The following is a 23564-nucleotide window of genomic DNA, read 5'->3' on the forward strand; positions in this document are numbered from 1 at the left end:
TCATCCTGAGGTTCTTGCTTTTTTTTATTATTTCATTTTTTCCAACTTTCAAGACTTCAACTTGGTAGGTGGTACTATGACACCGCCAATTGAGGGTATGTTTCTCTCCTTCCACGTTGGTGACACTAATAGTTCACATCATAGGTCCCAAATTTCAGTTGTAAGATATAATAATTTTTCACACGTTAGAGTATAAAATTTAAGTAATTACAAACTTTAGGATAATATTTTACAATTTATCTTATTTATAATTATTTCCACCCAAAAAAAGAAATAGAAAAGTTGATAAGATTCTAGTAAGTTTAATGTCACATATCTCAATATTTGTTAAGCAGTATTTGAGGGCGTTTGGCTACTGTGTTTTCCTGTGTCTACGTTTCCGTTCTATGTTTTCTTTGTTTTTTTTTTTTTTTTTTTTTTTTTTTTTTCTTCTTTTGCCCGCATATGTTGACTTTGGTGCACAAAAATTACTGTTTTGCACTGTAGCAGTACTGTTTATGTACTGTAGTAATACTGTTCACGCATTAAAAAATATTAAAAATAGGTCCCACGGTACTTTTCACACATTTAAAAATTATTTTGCTACAGTGTTTTCAGTTTTCAGTTTTCAGTTTCAGCAACAATAAGCTCAATCCAAACGGATCCTTTGTCTCACTTTATAAATCCTATTCAACTCATACATAGTGTCCATTTGGCCGAAATTTTTTAGCTTTTAGTATTTTTGCCCTTTTCTCTATTTTTTTTTTAAAAAAAAATAGCAAAACTAACTTCTTTAAAAATATGTTAACCTCTAACTTTTTGTGACAAATTTAAATATAAAAGCTATCAAAAATTATATCTCTTAATAAAAGCTAGCAAGTTGGTATGTCACGATATCTCAATATTTGTTAGGGAGTATTTGTCTCATTTTGTATAAATCCTATTCAACTCATACATAGTGTCCATTTGGCCAAAATTTTTTAGCTTTTAGTTTTTTTGCCCTTTTCTCTATGTTTTTTTAAAAAATAGCAAAACTAACTTCTTTGGAAATATGCTAACTTTTAACTTTTTGTGACAAATTTAAATATAAAAGCTATCAAAAATTATATCTCTTAATAAACACTAAACAAATAAGCTACCAAAACTACAAATTTCCAAATGAATAAATAATAATTTCTCTAATAACATTGTCTTTCAACTTTGAAACAGTTCGATTCTCAAAAATTTTTGAAACATTTCAAAGCATGGGCAAACTTTTTATTTTTCAGAGAGGCCAAGCCCATTAAAGTGTGTATTTGACCAATTTATTTGGTTCCAACTTATTTATATAAAGTGAGACAAAAAAAAAAAAAAATGCATAATACAAATAAGTTAGCTAAAAACATAATAAATCACAATGTCCCAAGTGTTAGGTTTTCACCAGCAAAACTTATATAATTTATAATGTAATTGTAATCAGTGAATGACTCAATCCCAATCGTACTTTTTTTTTGTTTATGTTATTGGCTCTTGAAATTGTTGCGAGGTAGTGATAATGCTATCCACACTGAGCATGTTGTCTTCGAAATGCTTGTGAATCAAGTTTCTATATATATATATATATATATATATAAAAGAAAGGGAGCCATGCTTATGGGTCACCGTACATGAATAAATCTTTGTCTTTTAGTAGTTGGCAAATTGGCGGAAACGATTAAAACAAAATAATAATAAAAAATCATACAACATAGTATTAGGAACATGGTTTGGATAAGGACGTCTGACCTCTAAAAGAGTGGCTAACAAAACGCAGATAGAGCGTATGGTTCTCAAGTGCCTAAGCTGCCCAACCATTGAACATGCGATTGAAACTACTTTTTTAACAAGTGGGCTTACCTTTTGAGCCCCGAGCCACTGTATCCCACACCGGAAAAATATCTCATCAACGCAAACAAGTTGTGAGTCATACAGAAAATAAAAACAAAAAAGACACAAAAGGCCATTGCCCATTTCCATTGATTGCATAGTACTCACAATTTTTGGTTTATGGAGTTTGCACAAAGCCACAAAATGAAGCAAAAAGAAAAAGGCCACACTAATAAAATTTACCACCGTTTTATAAAATTTAAGCACTAAACAAAACTTGGTTTTCCACCCTTTAATTTACCACTAATAAGTAAAGTAACACAAAAGCACAATCACAAGCACACAAACCCACAATGCTCTTTTTTAACTTAGCAAGGATCTCGAAAGTAATCTTCCACATCCCATTTACAAGACCCAAAATCAGCATCTAAAACATCAACAGAAATATCACACAAATCTTCTTCTTTAATATATGTCTCCTGTACCCTCATATCATCCTCCAAAAACATCGGTGGTGGTGGGGGCGGTGGTGGTTGCAGAGTTTGAGAATCGAAATAGTAATCATCAAAACACCGAAAATCCATTTCTTCAGTCACTGGTTTCCAATCACTCTCTGCCTCTGTCCCAAGTTCAACAGGTTGAAATCTGAGAACAGAGGTGGGAGAATAAACACTATGAGACTGAGACTGAGACTGAGACTGTGAGTCTTTCCCAGAATTATCACAATCATAAAAAGTAGCACCACAATTCCCAACATCAATTTCTGGTTTTTGTTGGGTTTTACAACAACTACTACTACTTACCGGAGAGACACTCATTATTTGATTGCTCTCTTGCCCAGAATCATAATCACCAGACACAACAACCACCTGTTCTGGAGGTTTGAGAAAATTGGTGAGTGCGTCTGGACCTTTGATTCGAATAGCAGCTTTGTCATAAACCAAGGCAGCCTCTTCAGCTGTATCATATGTACCCAACCAAACTCGAACTTTTCGATGTGGGTCTCTGATCTCTGCTGCCCATCTCCCCCATGGCCTTAGACGAACGCCTCGAAACTTCTTCACAGCCAAGGAGGCTTGTTTTGTTTTGGGCTGAGGCTGGGGCTGGGGCTGCCCAGCTCTGCTTGAAACATAATGTGAGAAATCTTCGATTCTGATCTCGTTAACCAGTCTCTTCACTCTGTGTCGATGAACTGATGCTTCTTTTTCGTCTTCACTGCCTGAAGAGTCTGTGGCGTCAGCGTCTGTGACTGAGATCCGAACGATTTTGGGTTTCTCGGCATTGGGTACAGGAAACTGTGTACCCAAAGATTTCACCAGCTTATTAGTGACTTTCCTGTGTTCTGTGTACTTCACAGAATCATTCATGGTTGAATTGCAGAGATTGGATGTGTGTTTTTGACAGTCTTTTGCATTCTAAGATGTGAAAACAGAAAGAGGTTTTTGTTTTTTCAGACGAGGATGACCCAAAAATAAAGGATCTGAGGTTTGAGAAGGTAGAGAAGAGGTTTGGAGTTGCAGAGAAAGAGATGAGTCAAAACTCAAAAGGCTAAAGAATCCCTGTTTTATAGCAGAATCCTAATTACTCTTCTTTTTTGTTTTTATTTTTTATATATATATTTTTATGTTTTGCTTTTAAATTTTAATTTAAAAATTAAAATCATTATATATATATATATATTGTAACTTTAAGAATATGTTTAATTTCACGCTTTGTTAACAAATATTTTAATGGTATTGATTAAGAAATATATGTTTAAGAAATTTAAATTTTTTTAGTACTTTTTATATTTTTTATAAAAGTGATGTCAATTTTTTTTTAAAATAATTTGTTAATAAAGGTATATTAACATTACATTAGTAAACTATTTAAAAAAATTTCTTATAGAAAAATGAGAGAGTAACTAACTCTTTTTGACACATCTTTTAATTTTTCATAAATAATTGTTTAAAATTGATGGTTATTGTATATCCTAAAAAACTTATTAAAAATGATCCTTCCCCTCCTTAACATGAGTCATGACTATCAAATAATGTTATTATAAAACAATGTGAAAATAATTTGTAGTCAGTTTTATTTTTTTGAAGAAAAGACTAGTATTTATTATTTAAACGTACAGAATTTTGAAATTTTACACTTATTTTGTCGTTCAAATCAAAATAAATTATAAATAGGCAGAGATTCCAATGTCGAGTGACGACTCGCCGCATTTTGAATATAGCGTTGTGATTCGGCCACGTAGCCTAGAAAAACTGTGTGGCCCTTCGATTGACCTTGGTCCCCAAGAAACAACTTTGTGTGACAATTTGATTTGATTTGATTTTTTTTTTTTTTTTTTTTTTTTAATATGGTGACAAATTGAATTTCACAGGCAAACAATTTTTTGCCTCTGAGATACGGGTCACGTGAGAGGGGACCACTTCTGTTTGTGAATGGTGATATGATAGCATATGGTGACAGACGTGTCAGTGGTTAACTTTGACTGTTGTTTAAAACTCCATTATTTTAAATTAAATTGGATTTGCGTTATACTAAATTACTAATTAGCATTGATTATCTCCACTCTAATTTTTTATTAATTAATTGCTTCTATCAAAGCGTCAATTTTTTTTTTTTCTTGTCAATCAAGCATTCAGCCTTTTTGAGACCTTTCTTAAAAAAAAAAATTTTTTTTAAATGTTAAGAAATTATTTGAATTTCAGATTTCTTTAATGTGGATTTTTAGACAAAAATATAATTGATTCACTTTCTATAAATTTCAACTTTATAATTCACTTGTTTTCGTAATTTTAGATATGTACTCAAAGATAAGGAATCCAGCTCATGGAACCCACAAGATGAGGATTTGCAAATAAGAAAAATAAACTCTTTCGCATCCTTTTAAGTGTTAATAATATAATTCTAATTTTAAAAAAATATTTTTTTTAGTGAAAAGGGTTTTTTTTCTTAGTTAAAGGTAAAAACTTTTCAATTAATTTAATGATGGTATATAACTTTATATACTTAGATACATTGACCTCACTTCATATAATATTTTATTTGAAATTTAAACAATCATTGTCTAATGGCATTATCAAGGAAAAAAACAATTATGATCACAATTCCTTCTAAATGGCTTAAGTAGAAAATGTGATGTCCCCTAGATTTGTATTAATCATTGGTCGAAAAATGCTAAAAAGTAATATACTCTTTCTGAAAATACAAATTTTATTTATAAAAAAAAAGTATAAACTGATGTAGTAATTGGTGCATCTATATTGTAATAAATAAAAGTTTTAATTTCTATTTTTTTAATTTAAAAAATAAACACATAAAATTTATTGTAATAATGCTGCTCTTGAATGAATATGATAACAAAAAGGAAATAAAAGAATTAAAAAAACAAAAAAAAACTAATAAAATTATGTTAGACCAGTTGTACTTAGAATATTTTGTTTTTGTTTTCTGAGAACTACTTTTTTTTATAAGTAATTTTTTTTATTATTATATGATATTACACTAATTAGTATAACTTACCATTTGAATCATTTACGATTGAAAAATTATGTGTATTTTTTAAAAATAAATTAAAAATTTTAATTAGTGGAGTGTGATAATTTAGAGTGCGTTTGGATTGGACGTTTTCGCCCAATCCTGCGTCTGCGTTTTTCATTTTTTTTTTTTTTTTTTCAAACTGTTCATGCACTGTTCAATGAACAGTAGCCGCAAACTTTGACTTTTCAAATTTTTTTGGACCAATCACAGCACATCGTGTACTGTTCACGGACCCACAAATTTCACTTTTCAGCAACTTTTTCATTAAAAATGGGTCCCACGATACTATTCACACATTTAAAAATTATTTCGCTACAGTGTTTTTCAGTTTTCAGTTTCAGTTTTCAGTTTTTAGCTGTATCCAAACGGACCCTTAGAAGCTAAAAAAGGATAGAATATTTAACGGAGACTACGGTTTTAAATGAGTTGGACAACACAGTGTAGTGGCTTGAGGGTGAAGCAAGAGCAAGCGCAAGACATTCGTTGATAAGGTAGGTAGGCAACGAAAAGACCTCTCATTGGTCATCTGTTTCTGTCACTGTTTTTCATTCTCATCACGTGACCTTCTTTCATTTTTGTTTCTATTTCAAATCAGTCATTAATCTAGGAATATCATGGCATGGAAAGTTGGGAACAATATATTTTTCCTAATCCAATGCTAAATAAAATTTCATTATTGTCATTTTTTTTTTCCTTTTGACTTCTAGAATTTGTTTCATTAAAAATATTTTTGTTAATTAATATTATTGCAATGTTAAAAAGATAAAGCACTTTATTTAGATGCTATTTTTTAAATTCATCTTTTAAAATTCTGTTATGTAGAATGAAAGTGTATTTTTTAGTTAAGTAGTTACATGGCTGAATTTTAAGAAGAGGAATCTAATGATCAACACCTAAGGTACTAAGATATTGTATCTAAGTTTTATCATTCATGAATATAAATAACAAGTTACCATTAAAACACTTTAAAATAAATAAACCATTTTTGTTTTTTTTTTTAATAATTTTTTCTAAGTCAACTATTTTAGTTATACCTAGTACCAAATAGGCAAATATCAATTCCATATCCCAAATACTAGTTACCATATACAATAACGCTATCTTATGCCTTTTACGGTAAAAAAAAAAAAAAAAAAAAAAAAAATTATGTAGTGAGCTAGTGATTATGTGACTGAGTTAACATTTATCGGAAATTCTTTAGTTTGGTCGGAATTAGAATTAATAAACTTGCAGTCCAAGTATACGTATTACGTACCAATAAATTTTTTAGAAATTTTTTATCTAGCTTTTGAGAAGTACAATATCATCATCACCGATGATCCTGATCCGCAGTAGTTTGAGTCTCTCAATCTCAATGGATGGATTTAGGAGAGAGGGAAGGAATGAATCTAGATAACGGGTCGTTTGGATTGAGCTTATTTTTCCTGAAACTGAAAACTGAAACTGAAAACACTGTAGCGAAATAATTTTTAAATGTGTAAATAGTACTGTGGAACCCATTTTTAATGAAAAAGTTGCTAAAAAGTGTAATTTATGGGACCTGTAAAAAGTGCACTGGTGCACTGTTCACAATTGACTTGTCAACAATTGTGAGCTGAACAAAAAAAAAAAAAAAAGAAAAAGAGAAAAACGCAGATTACAAAACGCAAACATCAAATTAAGTTGAATCTAAACTAGTACAACATTATCACATCGAATGATGAAAACGGTGAGTTAAAATAAATTAATAATTCGATCATATCTACAATTGTAGATTTGATGGTCATCATCTAAATAAAGCTATCTATGCTTACTACATTTATACATGCGAGTGATAGATTAGTGACGTAAAAGTTGTATAATTGCCTCATGTGCACTACAGTTAATAGGGTAGAGACGATTTTTTTTGGTTGCATTAATGAGAATGTTCATTCATGCAAGAGCACTGTGCTATGTAACAGAAAATTCAACAAAAAAATATAATATATTTTTATTTAATTTTAAATATTGTTGATGTTTGTTTTTACAAATTCGTACCCAAAAACTCATAAGGAAGAATGACCAATAAGAAGCAACACCCTATGGCCCACCAAGAGGGCCGAAGAGCAAAAAAGACCAAAAAAAGGAAAAAAAAAAGAAAAAGAAAGGAAAGAAATAAAAGACTAAACTTACACTTAGGCTGTGTTTGGTTGCTGGAAAACGTTTTCCGGAAAATACATATTTTCCGGAAATGCTAATTTCCGGAAAAGGAAAATGAATTCGGGTGTTTGGCTGTCTCGAAAATCGTTTTACGGAAAATCAATTCCGGTGTTTGATTCGTCCAAATATTTTACGGAAATCGTTTTACGGAAAATTAATTCCGGTGTTTGGTTCGTCCAAATATTTTACGGAAAATACTTTACGGAAAACATTTTCCCATGTTTGGTTCGGAAAATACTTTACGAAAAATAGTTTGGATCATTTTACGGAAAATGATCTAGAATCTGACCCAAAAAATCGTACATCCATGAATGAAGTTTTGGAGGAATTGGAGAAGATCAATGCTATTAAGGAAAAAGTAGCTGAGCCGAAGCATAATCCTAAGCCCAATAAACGCAAAGAAGATAGGCACCAACATCACCATAACTATCATAAGTCTCCAATTCACCAAAACCATGGTGTTAATCGAGTTGGAGCTAGAGCTTAAATAACTAGTTTGAAGCTATATTTTGCTCTTATAGATAAAATTCAAGAACCTGCATTCCCTATACATATCTGTAACAATACAAAAATTATGGTCATTTGGTTCAACATCAAACATAATCATTCGAATATACCCATAATATTTATATAAAAACAGCCACATCAATCGTTCACCATATTTGTGGTATCTGAACAGTACAAATACATAATTTGGGCAATTGTATCGTCCCAATAATACAAAAGAGTACATATATAATACATTGATAGGTCAATATTAATACTACAACAAAAGTTAATTCCTAAATCTACCATCACAGTCAACATGAAATAAGCAAATCAAATTTGTGAGAAAAAATAACCATCTAACCACAGCTTCCTCAACCTAGCATTCTTGGCTAAAAATCCACGTGCTATCTTCTCATTCTCACAAAGATGGTCGAAGGCAGTAGCGAGCATATCTTCGCTATATCCATCCGCCATCATAGCCATTACCTCATTATACAAAGTTGTGTAATTTACCGGGCCCCGATTAATTTCTTTCAGAGCGACAGCTATTTCCTTCAGCTGATCAGACAGATCAGTTAGCACACTATCATCAGCATTAGAAGCTGCACGCCCTCTTTTGCGGGACTTGGAAATTCCCGACCCAGTGGTGGATGATTCATTTGCGTTCTTCCCCTTTTCAACCACACATTCCTCCACATTATCTGCAACAAACTTTGCACTATCCCCATTATCCCCATTATCTGGCTCATTTTCGATATCCACATAGGACTTAGAAAAGCCACCTGTGGCTGTGTCCTTCCCCACCACAATCGCTAATTCATCGTAAAACTCAATTTTTTTGTTCAGATACTCGGCATGCTTCCGATGTGCCAGTAAGGGAGAAAAGAACGTATATGACAATGCAATAATAACTTCACTCATAAATTCAATATAAAAGACTATGCAATAACAATTAAAGCAAATACTCCATACTTTTTGCTACATTTTCTCAGTAATCAAACAAGTAATGCAAAAAAACTCTCAAATAAGGATGAAACAAGTCAATACATTATGTTACTATTATGCACACTTCACTGCTAAGAGAGCCCAATTAAAAAAAAAAAGAAAAAAAAATTAGAACAGCAAGCACAAATCTTTTGGTTAAAAACTTTGTTTTCTTTCATTCACTTCTTCCTAGCAACCAAATAGAAAGATCAAAGAAAACAGTGGGTCCTTAATTTCCTATTATTCCCAAGTCATAGCTGAAAAAAACCCATTAAAAAAATCACCTTAAAAAGAAAGTATCAATATTTTCTTTACTTTCCCAACATTTTATTAGCAACCAAACCGAGAACCAAAGAAAATTGTAGCTCAGACACATATACACATATAGATAGATGAAAACGCATAGATATATATAGATATAATACATAGGTAAGGTGACATGAAAGTCATGTTTGGAAAACCTTATAAAAGCAATGGAATCCTAAAAAGAATGACACTATAAATTTCATATAAAAGGCAAAAACATATATTATTATCTATATTAAGAAAATATAGTTGGAAGCCATACCATAACTTCTTCTTGGTATGTTTTAGCGTCACAAGTTATCATTTTCAGATTTTCGTCCCAACCGAATCCACTCTTCTTTCTAAGAGCTTGAATAGTTCCCTACATGGACCTTAGAGTCCGCATCCGGTTCTCCACAAATACAGGGTGGCACTCAACCTCGAAATGGGCCGTTATCTCCTTCGCTACAAGAGCAAAGGAGCCGGCCCTAAAAGTATTAGAGGGCTTATTGCCCTTTCCAGCCTCCTCTGTAAGTATCTTTAGCATCATCTCATGCATAGGTGGCAGCCACCTAAATTGCTTACTGCCGCTAAATTTTTCTTTGCCCTTTGACATTACTACATATGAAAATAGTATAGTGAGAGTAGCATTTAGTAATTACGCTTGGAACATGAATAACAAATCAAACACACATACAACCACGCTTATGAATGTGCACAACAGAATGGAACATGCTAACTATGGAAATGACAATGTAATACCATCAAATAACAATGTAATGCTAAAAATACTTTTTCATTACATCACCAAAAGTCTATATTACATACATTGTCTTTACAAAAAAACAAAAAGAAAAAACACATTACAATCATAGAAATCTAAATAAAGTACTACTCTCCACTCCTGATATAATCAGACCACATGGCTTGGCATATCTCATCTCTTTTAGCATTCCATAATCTACTATCTTCGACGGACTCCCGACGGGATTGTGTTTCTTGTTGGTGGTCACTAAACTCTACTTGGTTCATTGCATCTTCCATAATATGATCATTTGGTTCAACCCCCATAATGTGATTATGAACCACACAACACGCTAACACTACTTTCACTTGGGTTGGGAAAGACCAATATGGTTCTGCATCCAACACTCGAAAACGTTTTTTCACCACTCCAAACCCTCGCTCAATGGTAGTTCTCAATGAAGAGTGTCGGAGGTTGAACAATTCTTGCGCATTCTCAGGAGGACGATCGCTAAACTCTTTCAAGTGATATCGTACACTCCGATACGGTGACAATATTCCATTTTTATTACCATACCCAGCATCACCAAGATAAAATTTACCTACATATATTAAAAAAAAAACCAAATCACTACTATGTTTAGGAAAACACATAATATTTATTAAACTAACAAACCAAAAGGGTGAAGTAATCGTGTAATACCATCAGGAATTGAAAATCCCCCTGTCCTAGCAAATGCATCATTTAATACACGTGAATCATGTGCACTACCTTCCCATCCAGCCAACACATAAGTGAACTTTAAGTCAAAACTAATGGCAGCTAACACATTTTGCGTGGTTCCATCTTTGCGACCACGAAATCTTCCTTGTATTTCAGGTGGCACAGATGCATGAACATGTGTACCATCTATTGCTCCAACACAATCCTAATTTTCGACAGACATAATGGTTTAAAATTACATAAATCTTCACAATTTACAAAAAAACACAAGTCGCAATATTTACCTTAAAATATGGGTAAAACCTTTTGCTATTCTTTATCTCTGGAGGTGTATCTTCGCTACGCAGTCTTATTAGAGCTCTATATAATTTCAGGACCCCCCTAAGGACAACCTTGAAGTATCTATGAACAGTCTCAGTTGATCTATAGATCCGACTACCCATTACACGAAACCTCACATTATGACCAATAATGTGCAAGAAAATGAACACTTGCTCCGTAACAGACATGTGAACAGTCGGATGTACGTGCTCCCCCTCAATGAGGATGTGACATAAGTGGTGGAAAGCTATAGGCTTCATCCTAAGTTGATTCACACAATGTCTCTCACTTCCATGCAAAACACTATTTATGTATTCCTCTCTCTCAGCGGCATGGTTAACATAAGGCGCCCTAGGCAGTTCTCTACGTCTACGTCGTAATTTCTTTAACAATGCAACCCCCACAAGGAGGACAGATGCAACTGAGGCAAGAATTGCGGCTTTGGTTTTTTCCTTCATCTAACAAAATCACAAACATTGTAGTCTAAGAGGTATGTAAACAAGTATGCTATTGATTACACCATAAATAAAATCAGCCACAAACATATAACATCCAAACCATCACATTGCATTCTATTTACACTATAACAATACCATCACATTGATAACTGCACATTGATATAGCACAATACCATCACATTACATTCTATTTATAATCACCTATATACCCAAAGCACCTTCAATGAAGGTTTAAACACACACATATTGGTCTACAAGAACATAATAACACCAAGCATGGGTGAAGCCCCAAAATTTCTACACATAACCCAACTAGCCAAATTAAAAAAAAAAAATCACAGCAAAAGTTCTACACATAACCCAACTAGCCAAATTCTAATAAAAATCACAGCAAAAACCAATCATGCATAACCAGTCAAGCCCCAAAATTCTAAAAAAAAAAATCAGACCACAAACCAATTGGGAATAACCTGCAATCAGAAAAGCCCCAAAATTGATATATGCATCACCCATAAATACACAGTTTCATAAACAATGGATAATTAAAAAAATTGATAAATAACCTGCAATCAGAAAAGCCCCAAAATTTCATATGAATAATCCACAAATACACAGTTTAATCGACAATGGATAATTGAAAAAATTAATAAATAACCTGTAATCAGAAAAGTCCCAAAATTTTGATATACATTACCCACAAATACACAGTTATAAACAATGTATAATACAAAAATTAATAAATAAAAACATGTAAATAATTATATAAATATTTATATAAATAAACAACTAAATAAATATATACATGTGTATATATATATATATATATTTCAGAGATCAGATCAGGAGGATGGGCTGGACCGGTGAGGTGAGTGGATCGGAGGTGAGTGAGTGTGTGGATCGGACGTGTGGGTCAGAGGTGAGGTGAGTGTGTGGCGGATCGATGTGAGTTTGAGTTGTCATTCACCGTGGGTCTGCGGCGTTTGGCGCGGTGGTCGTCTGGCAGAGCTCGGCATGACCGGTGTGAGGTAGATCAGTGTTGGTTCGTGGATCGTTGGCTCTCGTTCTTTCTGTGTTTGTTTGGTTAGCTGGATCGGAGCTCTGGGTGGCTGGATCGATCGGGGTTTGTGGATCGTTGGCTCTCGTTCTTTCTCTCGCTCGTTGGCCGGATTGGAGCTCTGGGTGGCTGGATCGATCGGAGCTCTCGCACTTGATCTCACTCATTGGCTTGATCTCGTTCGTTGGCTTGATCTATTCCGCACTTGATCTCGCTCGTTGGCTGTTATGTTCTTCGATTGTTTTTTTTTTTTGTTCTTTCTCTCTCGCTCTCGTGTTGTGTTTTCTGTTTTTTCTCTCCCTCTCTCTGTGTTTTGCAAGACCCGGAAGTGAATTGAAGTGAAAATGAAGGCAGAAATTCATTTCCGGGTCAAAGGGGAAATTTGTGGTCAACCGGAAATCATTTTCCGGAAAATAATGTTTTCCGTGACAGCCAAACGCATGCATTTTCCGGAAATTGATTTCTGAAATTGGTTTTCCGCCGATTCAAACGCAGCCTTAGGTTGAGAAAGAAATGCAAGGGAAAGTGATCTGCAACAGAATACAAATCTGTTGCAATACAAGTTTTTTTACAGAATACAAGTCTTTTGCAGAATACAGATCTTTTACAGAATGACTTTAACAGATTAAGCCAAATTTGGTCTAATACCTTTTTGATCCAGTAAACATTATTTGGCTCACAAAGACCCAAATCCTTTTGTATGATAGGATAGGAGTGGAAACTAATACGAAGAAACAAGGAACAGCAAAAAGTGTCAGTGGCAGGATCTGCGTGAAGGAAAGAAAAGTCAAATCAAAGAAAATGACAAACATAGTAGAAAATGCATAAAAAAAAAAAGACAAAGTCATATTGGCAGGAAACGTGTGAAGAAGAAATAAGACAAAGCTAGCGGTAGAAAATGCAGAAAGGAGAAAGAAAACAAAATCAGAGAAAAGACAAAAGTAGCAAGGCAGATGAGTAAGGTAAGGTTTGGACTTTGCCCTTCTGCATCCCAGCCATGCAAATGAGTAAGGCCCATGACCAATGAGGTGTAGAGGGTGTGGTTTAGTGGAGGGGGGAAATGACCTAGATTTGGTATCCTGCTGAGACCACTTTTGGGAATATTCTTTGCTGGGAAAGTACCTATACTAAAAATGGGAAGAAGGTAAGTGGGAACCATTTGATGCATGCTAGAAAGTGAAGACAAAGAGAATTAATGAAAAAGGGAAAGAGAGAGGCAAGGTTATTGTGGCCGGTTGGCCTTTACTTAAAAAGAGAAAGGAAGTTGTCGCCAAGCAAGTAGTGGGACTAAACCCACTGCCAGCGGCCAGAATTTAGTGGAATTGAACCCACTTGCACGCGGCCAAAACAGTATGTTGTGGGTGTTGGTTGAATGCCCACAGCAGACAAAATGGTTGGTGAAGACAAGAGTAAAGAAGGAAAACCGCCTAGGCTTGATCTTGGATATAAAATGAATAATACCCATGAATATGGGAACAACAATAAGAGGGTTAGCAACTACAACAAGAACGGTAGGAAGAACAACATAGAAATCAAGGAAAAACATATGAAGGAAATTTGAATTGTGAGTTGAAAGTGAAAGAAGAGACAAAAGAGAAAGAACATGATATTGGAGAGAAGAGAGAAAGCAGAAGATACACGGTTGAATTAGCATGCATTACTAGGAATCCTTTCCTTCTCTCAGAAAACACTAAAACACATTCTTTGCAATCTCCAAAGGATGACTACTCTGACTCACATTCAAAACCACTTAACTTTGCAGCCTAATTAGGTAATAAGGTTGTGTGAGTTGGAGTTAAGCTCTCTTAGTCATTATCCTGCTGATAACACCTTTTTTTTTTTTTTTTTAATTCATGATTATGTTGGTAGAAACCTTATGTATTATTTGCTAACACTTGTATTAGTGTGGTTAGCTTTAACTAATTCTACCATACGTATATGTATACATTATAGTTCATATTCTAATATTTTATGTATTTGTATGTGAATACGTATAAGTATATATACAAATATATATATATATATATATATGTAAATATTTGAGAATATGCTAACCCATGTAAACTAACATTTGCTTGATGGGTATTTTCTTTGGGTTTTAGAGTTTAAGTGCGGAAAGTGAAGAAATATTTTTGCAAAAGAAAATGGAGAATAGTCACCCATGTTGTAGAAAAGTGCAAAAAACTTTATTGCACAGCAGAGAGTTAAGCAAAGTTAGTTCTGTGGCAAAAACTGGAGAAATGTTCATTTTGCGATAGAAACAGAGAATAAGCCCAATTTGCAGTGTCGTCCCCTGGACTTTGGACTCAATGTTTGTGCGTAAACTGGTAGCGGCAGAATGGGACCTTGGAGCCCATTTCGCGGGAGTGCCAGGCCCGACTTTCTTCTTAGAAAAAGTCTAGACTAAGCGTTGTCTAATAACATCAACTCTCTTCTTAGAAAAAATCTAGACTAAGCATTGTCTAATAACATCAAGAAACATGTCTAAGGTACAAGAAGTGTAAAAACACCTTCAACAAATATATAATTTGATAATTATGGTATAGTATTAATTTCTTTTTTTAGAATTATGGTATAGTACCAATAGACACATTTATTATTATCTGTGTTTGTATATGGAATTATTATGATGTGATGCCAAGATTCTAATAAAGGGAATAATATTCTATTTTAGGAATGCTATGAAATTATTGTAAACTTTTTTTTTGCCCTTAACTTTATTGTATTCTAAATATAAATTTTATTAATAATTTTTGTATGGTATTAATAGACACATTTATTATGATTATGTTTGTGCATGAAATTATTAGAGTAATATTGCATCCATAGCATTTTCAAAATAAATTTTAAATGGCAGGTTGTTATTTGGTAGGTAAAAAAGTGATTTCAATGGTAAACCTAGATTAAAACTAGTAACAACCTGTCACCCAGGATTTAGTGTGAAAAATTTATGTAAGAATTACATAGCAAGATTCTAATGGATGGTATAACATTAGAGATTTTATACATACTCCTTATAAAATCTAAAAATAATTGATATATATTAGAATAATAGTATGAAAAAAATAAGAGCCTTCAAAAGCTCATGTATCAATATTAGAAAAAAATTAATAAAAAGTCAAGACTTCAATTTTATATAAATTACTAGCAGTAACCTATGCGGTGTGTCAAAACCTCGTGGTGGTCAACCACCCTGAACGGCGATGCGCGTGCCCTGGCCCTTGGAGGGGCGGTTGCATAGGCTTAGTTGCTGTGAGAAGGTAAAGGAACCTTTGGTGCGTGATTGACTAGTTTGGTCATTTTTAATTAGTTATTACCAAAGGTTGTTAAGTCGCCACCAATCATTAGGTTTTTCTAGGTGTGATTGGTTACCTGACTCTATTTGATTTTATTACCAGTCCTAGAGTAAGAAAAATGTCATTTTTCCTAATCTAAACGGATGATAAAAAATCTGGATTCTTGGATTCGGAAGCCTAGTTACGTGTGGAGAAGGTGTTAGGCACTCTGCAATGCCTATTGTGAAACAGTTCTTTGTTTTGGTAAATTCTTAATTTTGGTCATTGGCATATGAAAACAAGCTATTGGCATTGGCTTCTTGGGCTTTAAATAAATTGGGCTTTGAGGTTCGATTTGGAAAAGGTGTGATGAGTCAAAAAATAACCAAAATCGTCATTCTGCATAATGATGATCCAAACAAGTGTTACACATTTATTGCGTGCATTGATGACAAGAAGTAATGAACGGAGCAATGGTAACAAGTAAGCTATGCACATCAAAGCTCCCATTGGTAATGCACTAGTCGTTGGATATAAATGCGGAAATTCATTGACCATTAGGGCCAGGAACAACTATAAAAGAAAGAAGTGATAGAATCCAAAGGTACACACAAAAATTCATCCAAAAACTACTCTAAGTCAATTTCTCTCTATAAACCTTTTCTTTTTCTGACTTAATCATCGGAGTGTTTTTGGAAAACACCACACTGGTGTATCCCATTTCATTTCAAGTCTTATTACAGGTTTCACATTGAAGACGTAATCAACCTAACTTCATCCATCTATAGAGACGAGGAGCTCAACTGGTGATTTCTTGCATCATCAATTAGGCACCGTCTGTGGGGACGTTAATCATTCAAGCCATTTTTCCCAAGTGACAAAAGAGACCCTCATAGCACAAGATGGATTCCGAATAGATGCACAACATATTCAAGCTCTCATAGCCAGTGTAGAGGATTTAACTCGCCAGAATGAAGAATTGCGAAGAGCCGCTGAATCCTAGAATGGGGAACGACAGCAGACTACTAAGAACTAGAATGAAGAAGAACAACCTCGAAGAATTGAAGGAAACAACAATGGAGAAGAATCAGATAGCCAGATTAACAGGAGGGTGAGGACATCAGAAGAAAACTCGTCCAAGATGGAGAACGAACTTCGTAACATGAGGAGGGAAATGGATGAACTCAGGAATGTAGTGAAGGATAGAGCTATGGAAAACTTAGACAGAATAATTTGATGGATTGACTCACCATTCACCATTGAGGTGTTGAATCGTCCTCTCCCACCGAAGTTTCGTCTTCCCCAGCTGGAGCCATTTGACGGTTCAAGAGATCCTTTGGACCACATCGAGACGTTCAAAACTCTAATGCTTTTGCAGATGACCCTGGATGAAGTAATGTGCAGGGTCTTCCCAACAACGTTGAAGGATGTAGCCAGGGTATGGTTCAGCAAAATACCCCCAGGTACCATTGCAAACTTCGAGCAACACAGTAAGGCTTTCGTTCATCATTTCAATGGAGGACAATGACGCAAGAAGTCTCAACATTCGTCATGCAGAGGGAGAGTCATTGAGGCAATACGTGATGTGTTTCAATAAAGAGCTGTTGCAGGTGGATGAAGCGGAGGATCAGGTCATGCTGACAACCTTCCAAGCAGGACTGCTACTTAGAGATTTCTTTTTTTCAATCACCAAAAGTTCACTGAAAACAGTGGCAGGGCTACTCCACAAGGCCTAGAAGTATATGAACATAGAGGACGCAATAACCACTAAAGAAGTGGCGAGTAAAAGGAAGTGGGATGAAGGAACTAGCCATAACCCTGTCAGAAAGAAGGAAGCACGGAGCATTGGGCATGCAAAAAATAGAAAGAAGAACCTCTTGAGTCGAAGGTCAAAGTTTACTAACTTCTCTCCCCTAGTGATATCCATTGAACAAGTACTGATGCTAATAAAAGATGAACTTTCTCTACAATGGCCCAGACCAATTTATGCTCTAGCAGAAGTAGGAGTCAATAACAGGTGCTGTAAATTTCACCAAGACCACGAACATTGCATTGACGAATGCAGACATTTGAAGGACCAAGTAGAGACCCTAATTCGTCAATGGAAACTACAAAAGTTAGTGCGAAAGACGGAACCATATAAACGTTAGCAAAAGGACAAGAAGGATAGGGAACAGGAGACAGGGGGCAAGAAGGCTCCCGTAGGTGAAATAAGGATGATCTCAGGGGGACTAGTAATAGGAGGATCTTCTAATTCATTGAAGAAGGCATACACAAGGGAAGTGAACAACATCCATTCATGATTCCCACCGTAAATGACACCAAGGAGCAGCGAGCTAAATATCGTCTTTTCCAAAAGAGATGCCCGTGGTGTCATACAATCCCATAACAATCCTCTAGTGATAATGCTTAGAATGGAGGAATTTAACATTCACCAAGTATTGGTTGACAATGGGAGCTCCACAAACATCATCTATTTTCCTGCATTTTAGCAAATGAAGTTGAGCCAAGAAAGGCTTCGACCTTTCACTTCTCCTTTAGTGAGTTTTACCCAAGACAGGATCGTCCCTAAAGGTATCATTAAACTAATCGTGGTTGCAGGTACCTATCCAGCACAAGTCTTTGAGGAGATTGATTTCCTCATGGTGGACTACTCGTCGAGATACAACATCATCCTAGGACAACCAACACTCAATAAATTGAATGCAGCAACATTGACATACTACTTAAAGGTAAAATTTCCTAAAGCCCACGGTATAGAGGAAATACGGGTAGACTAAGTCTTCGCAAGGGAATGTTATCAAGCCGCCCTAGCATCAGGGGAAAATCACACATGGATGATAGATGAACCAAAGCCTATTCCCGAACCATTAGAAGCACCACAAGACATTGAGATTATCCTAGGAGATCCATCCAAGGTTTTGAAGATAAGGTCAGCACTTTCAACCTTGGAAAAGACGAAGATAACTACTTTCCTAAGAGAGAACCAGGATGTCTTCGCTTGGAAACACGAGGACATGCCAGGAATCGACAAGGAAGTCATCCAACATCGTTTTAATGTTAATTTTAGTACAAGCCAGTGTAGGAGAGACGAAGGATATTCATACCTAAACAAAATAAAGCAATGATGGTAAAGAAGAGGTTTTTTACCCTGATTGGCTAACAAATGTGGTGATGGTAAAGAAGAACAATGGCAAGTGAAGGATGTGCGTCAATTTCATGGATATTAATAGAGCTTGCCAGAAGGATAGCATCCCCTTACCTAGGATCAACTAGCTAGAGGATTCAACCGCCGGGCACAAGCTCTTGAGTTTCATGGATGCTTTTTCCGGCTACAACCAGATCCCGATGGACAAAGAAAATCAAGAGAAGATCGCGTTCATCACTAGCCAAGGATTATACTTTTGGGCTAAAAAATGCGGGGGTCCACATACCAGAGATTAGTGAACCGTATGTTCTCTCAGTAGATAGGAACGAATGTGGAAGTGTACGTAGACGATATGCTGGTAAAGAGTAATGAAGAAGCTGATCACTTAGACAACCTGAGAGACACACTACATAAGTATAAAATGAAACTAAACCAAACAAAATGTGTTTTTGCTGTCTCCTCAGCTTAATTCTTGGGTTTCATGGTGTCTTAATTGAGCATAGAGGCAAATCCAGACAAAGTGAAGGCAATAATCGAGCTGAGGTCCCCAAGAACTATGAAAGAGGTACAGAGCTTGACGAGCAAGGTCGCGGCATTAAACAGATTCATCTCTAGGGTAATAGATAAGTGCTTACCCTTCTTTAAAGTCCTCAAGAAAGCATTTAATGGACCGACGAGTGCGAAGATGCCTTGATGAAGCTAAAAGATTACCTAGCGCAACCACCATTGTTAAGTCCATCAGTAACAGGAGAGAAGCTGTACCTCTATTTGGAGGTATCCAACATGGCAGTAAGCTCGGTACTGATCAGAGAAAAGAAGGAAGTACAGAAGTGAGTATATTATACCAGTCAAGCCTTCTAAGGGGCTGAAGCAAATTACCTAAAGCTAGAGAAGATTTCCTTCGCTTTAGTAATCGCATCCAAAAAGCTTTGCCCCTACTTTCAGGCACACCTAATCATCGTCATGACAGACCAACTGATACGGAAGACGATGAACAAGATAGACGCAGTAGGGCGACTCGTCTAGTGGGCCATATAATTGAGCCAATTCGACATAGAATACCAGCCTCGGGTGGCAATCAAAGCCCAGGTCTTGGCAGATTTTATTGTAGAACTCATTTACACTAAAGACGAGGAAGAGCCTCTAAAGAGAACTTCAAAGATTCAAACAGATGGATTTGCCTGCAAGAAAGTCGGGGGATCAAGCGTGATTCTCATATCACCGAGGGAAAAATCTTGAAGTATGCAGTTAGAATGCAGTTCCTAGCAAAGAACAACGAAGCTGAGTATAAAGCACTTCTAACAGGCTTAGGGCTAGCAAAAGCACTAAAAGCAAAAGCTTTCATCGTCCAAGCAGATTCTCAACTCGTAAGAGGAGACTATAAAGCAAAAGAGGAAAGAATGCAGAAATATTTAAAGATCGTCCAACAATTCCTGCCACACTTCAACAATGTCGACTTCCAACAGATCCCTTGAGCAAAGAATGCTAAAGCCAATTTCCTAGTAAGAATGGTGTCTTCAGACGATCGTAACATTTACCCTGAGTTATGCATGGAAAGAAGAGAACAACCTAGCACAAAAGGAGAACAAGTACCGATGATATGAAGGCAAGACGGTTGGATGACCCCCATCATCCATTTCCTGAAAGAAGGGTAACTCCCAAAAGACAAGACAGAAGCACGAAAGATCCAGATCAGAGTGGCTCGCTTTGTCATTATCAATGATATCTTATATAAACGAGGACACTCTCTCACTTACCTTTGATGTGTTAACACAGAGGAAGACAACTATGTACTACGGGAGATACATGAAGAAGTCTGCGAAAACCATGCGGGAGCAAGGTCTCTGGTAGGAAAGGCACCTAGGGTAGGCTATAATTGGCCAACTTTACAGAAGGATGCACATGACCTTGTCAAGGCATGCGACCAATGCTAACGCTTCGCGAACATCCAGATGCCACCAGGGGAACTAATGACGATAATAACCACACCTTGGCCTTTCGCACAATGGGGGATCGATATCATGGGACCACTCCTAGTGGGAAGGAAGCTGTTTAAATTCCTAATCATTGCAATCGACTACTTTACTAAATGGGTGGAGGCTGAGCCAGCAGTGACAATCACGAGTCCAAAATCATAAGCTTTGTATGGAAGAACATAGTCTGTAGATTTGGGATTCCTAACGTAATAATATCGGATAACAGGAAACAATTTGACAATCTCAAGTTCTAAAAATTTTGCCAAGATTTGGGAATTAAGAACCACTATTCTTCTTCGAGACACCCTTAAGCTAATAATCAAACAAAAGTGATGAACAGAAGCCTGCTGAAAATGATCAAAACTTGGCTTGAGGGGGCAAATGGTGCATGGCCTGAGGAATTGCCAAATGTCCTGTGGGCATACAGGACAACCACAAGAGTACCAACGGGAGAAATTCCATTCAGACTAACATTTGGCATTGAAGTCGTCATACCGGTGGAGTAGTAGGACTGACAAGAATTCGGATCAAGGCCTATGGAGAACAGAGGAACTAGCAAGAACTTAATGGCACCTAGACCTGATTTGATAAAGTTAGAGATGAAGCTATGAAGTGAATGACGAAGTACAAGGGGGCAATGGCCAGATACTACAATAAGAAGTTAAAGGTAAGAAGGTTCAACACAGGTGACCTTGTCATTAGGAAGGTCTCACAAGCAACAAAAGACCCATCCCAAGGGAAATTAGGACCAGTATGGGAAGGACCCTACAAAGTCACTCGTCATTCCAAACAAATGTCATATCACCTAAAGACATTGGATGGTCAAGAACTACCTCGTCCATGGAACATAGAGCACCTGAAAAAATACTATCACTAAGAAATCCCAAGTATCCCAAAATTCCTATCTTTATCTTAATGTATCTCTATTTTTACCGTTTCATACACGAAGAAATGTTTTTATCTCTCTATCAATAAAGCATGAGGAGTAGTATTATTTAGAAGTCATTTTTGCAGATATTCCTATTATAAAATTATTAACTACACTGTCATTAATGCATGACATCAAACTTAGCTATAAAATGATATCGTCATTCATACATGACTCAGAAAAAAGTTGTTAATACATAACTATATCGTCATTCATACATGACTTAGAAAAGGTTATTAATAATAACGACATCGTCATTCATACATGACTTAGAAAAAGTTATTAATACATAATGACATCGTCATTCATACATGACTTAGAAAAGTTATTAATACATAACGACATCGTCATTCATACATGACTCAGAAAGAGTTATTAATACATAGCTACCCCGTCATCAGAAAGTTATCACTACATAACCACATTGTCATTAATACATGGCTTAAAAGAAAGTTATTTAATACATAACTATCCTGTCATTGTTACATGACTTAGAAAAGTAAACAATTACTGGAATTAATGATATAGTCATTGATACATAACTGTTAAAACAAAAGATAATGACAAAATAAAGCAAACAAAGTTAAAAACAGATGACAAAAAGCAATGGAATATAAACACACTCAGAAAACACTTGAGTAAACTATTCAAAAGAAGGAAATAAGTTTGCTCAAAATAGATGAGTCCAAGAGATTGTTCAAAAAGAAAAAGAAAAAGAGAGAGTAATGTTCTAAGGTAAAGTAGAAGATGACAGGTCAACACTAGCAGCCTCGTTAGGGGCAATAGCATCTCCACCTTCTCCGACTCCCTCGGCAGATTGACGATCCGCCAGGATCTCCTTCTCAACACCTTCCATGTCAAGCTTTGAAAATTCCAAACTAGGGTGATGCTTGGCCAAATGATTTCGGAAAAGTTCAAAACCCTCCACGTAATAGTTGCACAACTTGTCCGAGTATTCGTTAGAAACTTTAAACTTCTCCATTGTCTCCAAGCCGACCTTCAAAAGTGCTTCGTCTATTTGTTTGTCCTTCATCTTAGAGAAGGCCTTCTAAGTATCAATGCTCTTCTCCAGGTCCTTCAGACGATCCTTATCCTCCTTAGCCTCGTCTGAAAGGGCAGAAACTTGACCTTTGAGTGACTTGTTCTCTAAAGAGAGAGACTCCACCTTAGACTGAGCTGTTGCATATTTTTCTTCATAATCCAAGTACTTCCCAGAAATGTATAAGGACTCGCCCAACACCTAAGAGAAAGGAAAGAAGGATGTTGAAGAAAGGAACCTAGAACTAAAGAAGAAAAACTTCATTCACAGTTCATACCTGCATAATCTTATGCACGTGAGAAGACATCAGCTCATGAGACTGCCTCACTCCCAAGGACGAAGGTCGTCAATGGATATTGCTTCGTGGGCTTTCAGCACAACAGCTCTTGTGTCGTCCCAAAAAGAGCCCATTGAGGCCTTATCCTTCCCTTTGGGCTTGGAACCACCGTTAGAAAGAGTAATTAGCTCTAAAGAAGAAGTAGGCATAGCTGGACGCTGAGGCTTAGACTTGGCAACGGGCGAGGTCACCATGGGATTGTCCTTAGGTGGCTTGCTGTCCCTTTGACGTTTCCTCATCAAAAGCTCTCCTGTCAAGCTAGCCTT

General features: G+C 35.8%; 1 protein-coding gene across 1 annotated transcript; it reads right to left on the minus strand.

Annotated features, from left to right (window-relative positions):
• Positions 1-2029: 2029 nt before the first annotated feature.
• LOC115987110 (ethylene-responsive transcription factor CRF5-like) lies at positions 2030-3399 on the minus strand. The gene has a single exon (XM_031110576.1). The coding sequence runs from the start codon at positions 3189-3191 to the stop codon at positions 2193-2195; it is 999 nt and encodes a 332-aa protein (XP_030966436.1). The 5' UTR covers positions 3192-3399; the 3' UTR covers positions 2030-2192.
• Positions 3400-23564: the final 20165 nt, after the last annotated feature.

Source organism: Quercus lobata, chromosome 4, assembly GCF_001633185.2.
Source record: "Quercus lobata isolate SW786 chromosome 4, ValleyOak3.0 Primary Assembly, whole genome shotgun sequence".
NCBI classification, from domain to species: domain Eukaryota; kingdom Viridiplantae; phylum Streptophyta; class Magnoliopsida; order Fagales; family Fagaceae; genus Quercus; species Quercus lobata.

What these genes read in the sequence shown, in the direction of transcription:
- LOC115987110 (XM_031110576.1), bottom strand. Translation starts at nt 3,191, where the DNA reads ATGAATGATTCTGTGAAGTACACAGAACACAGGAAAGTCACTAATAAG.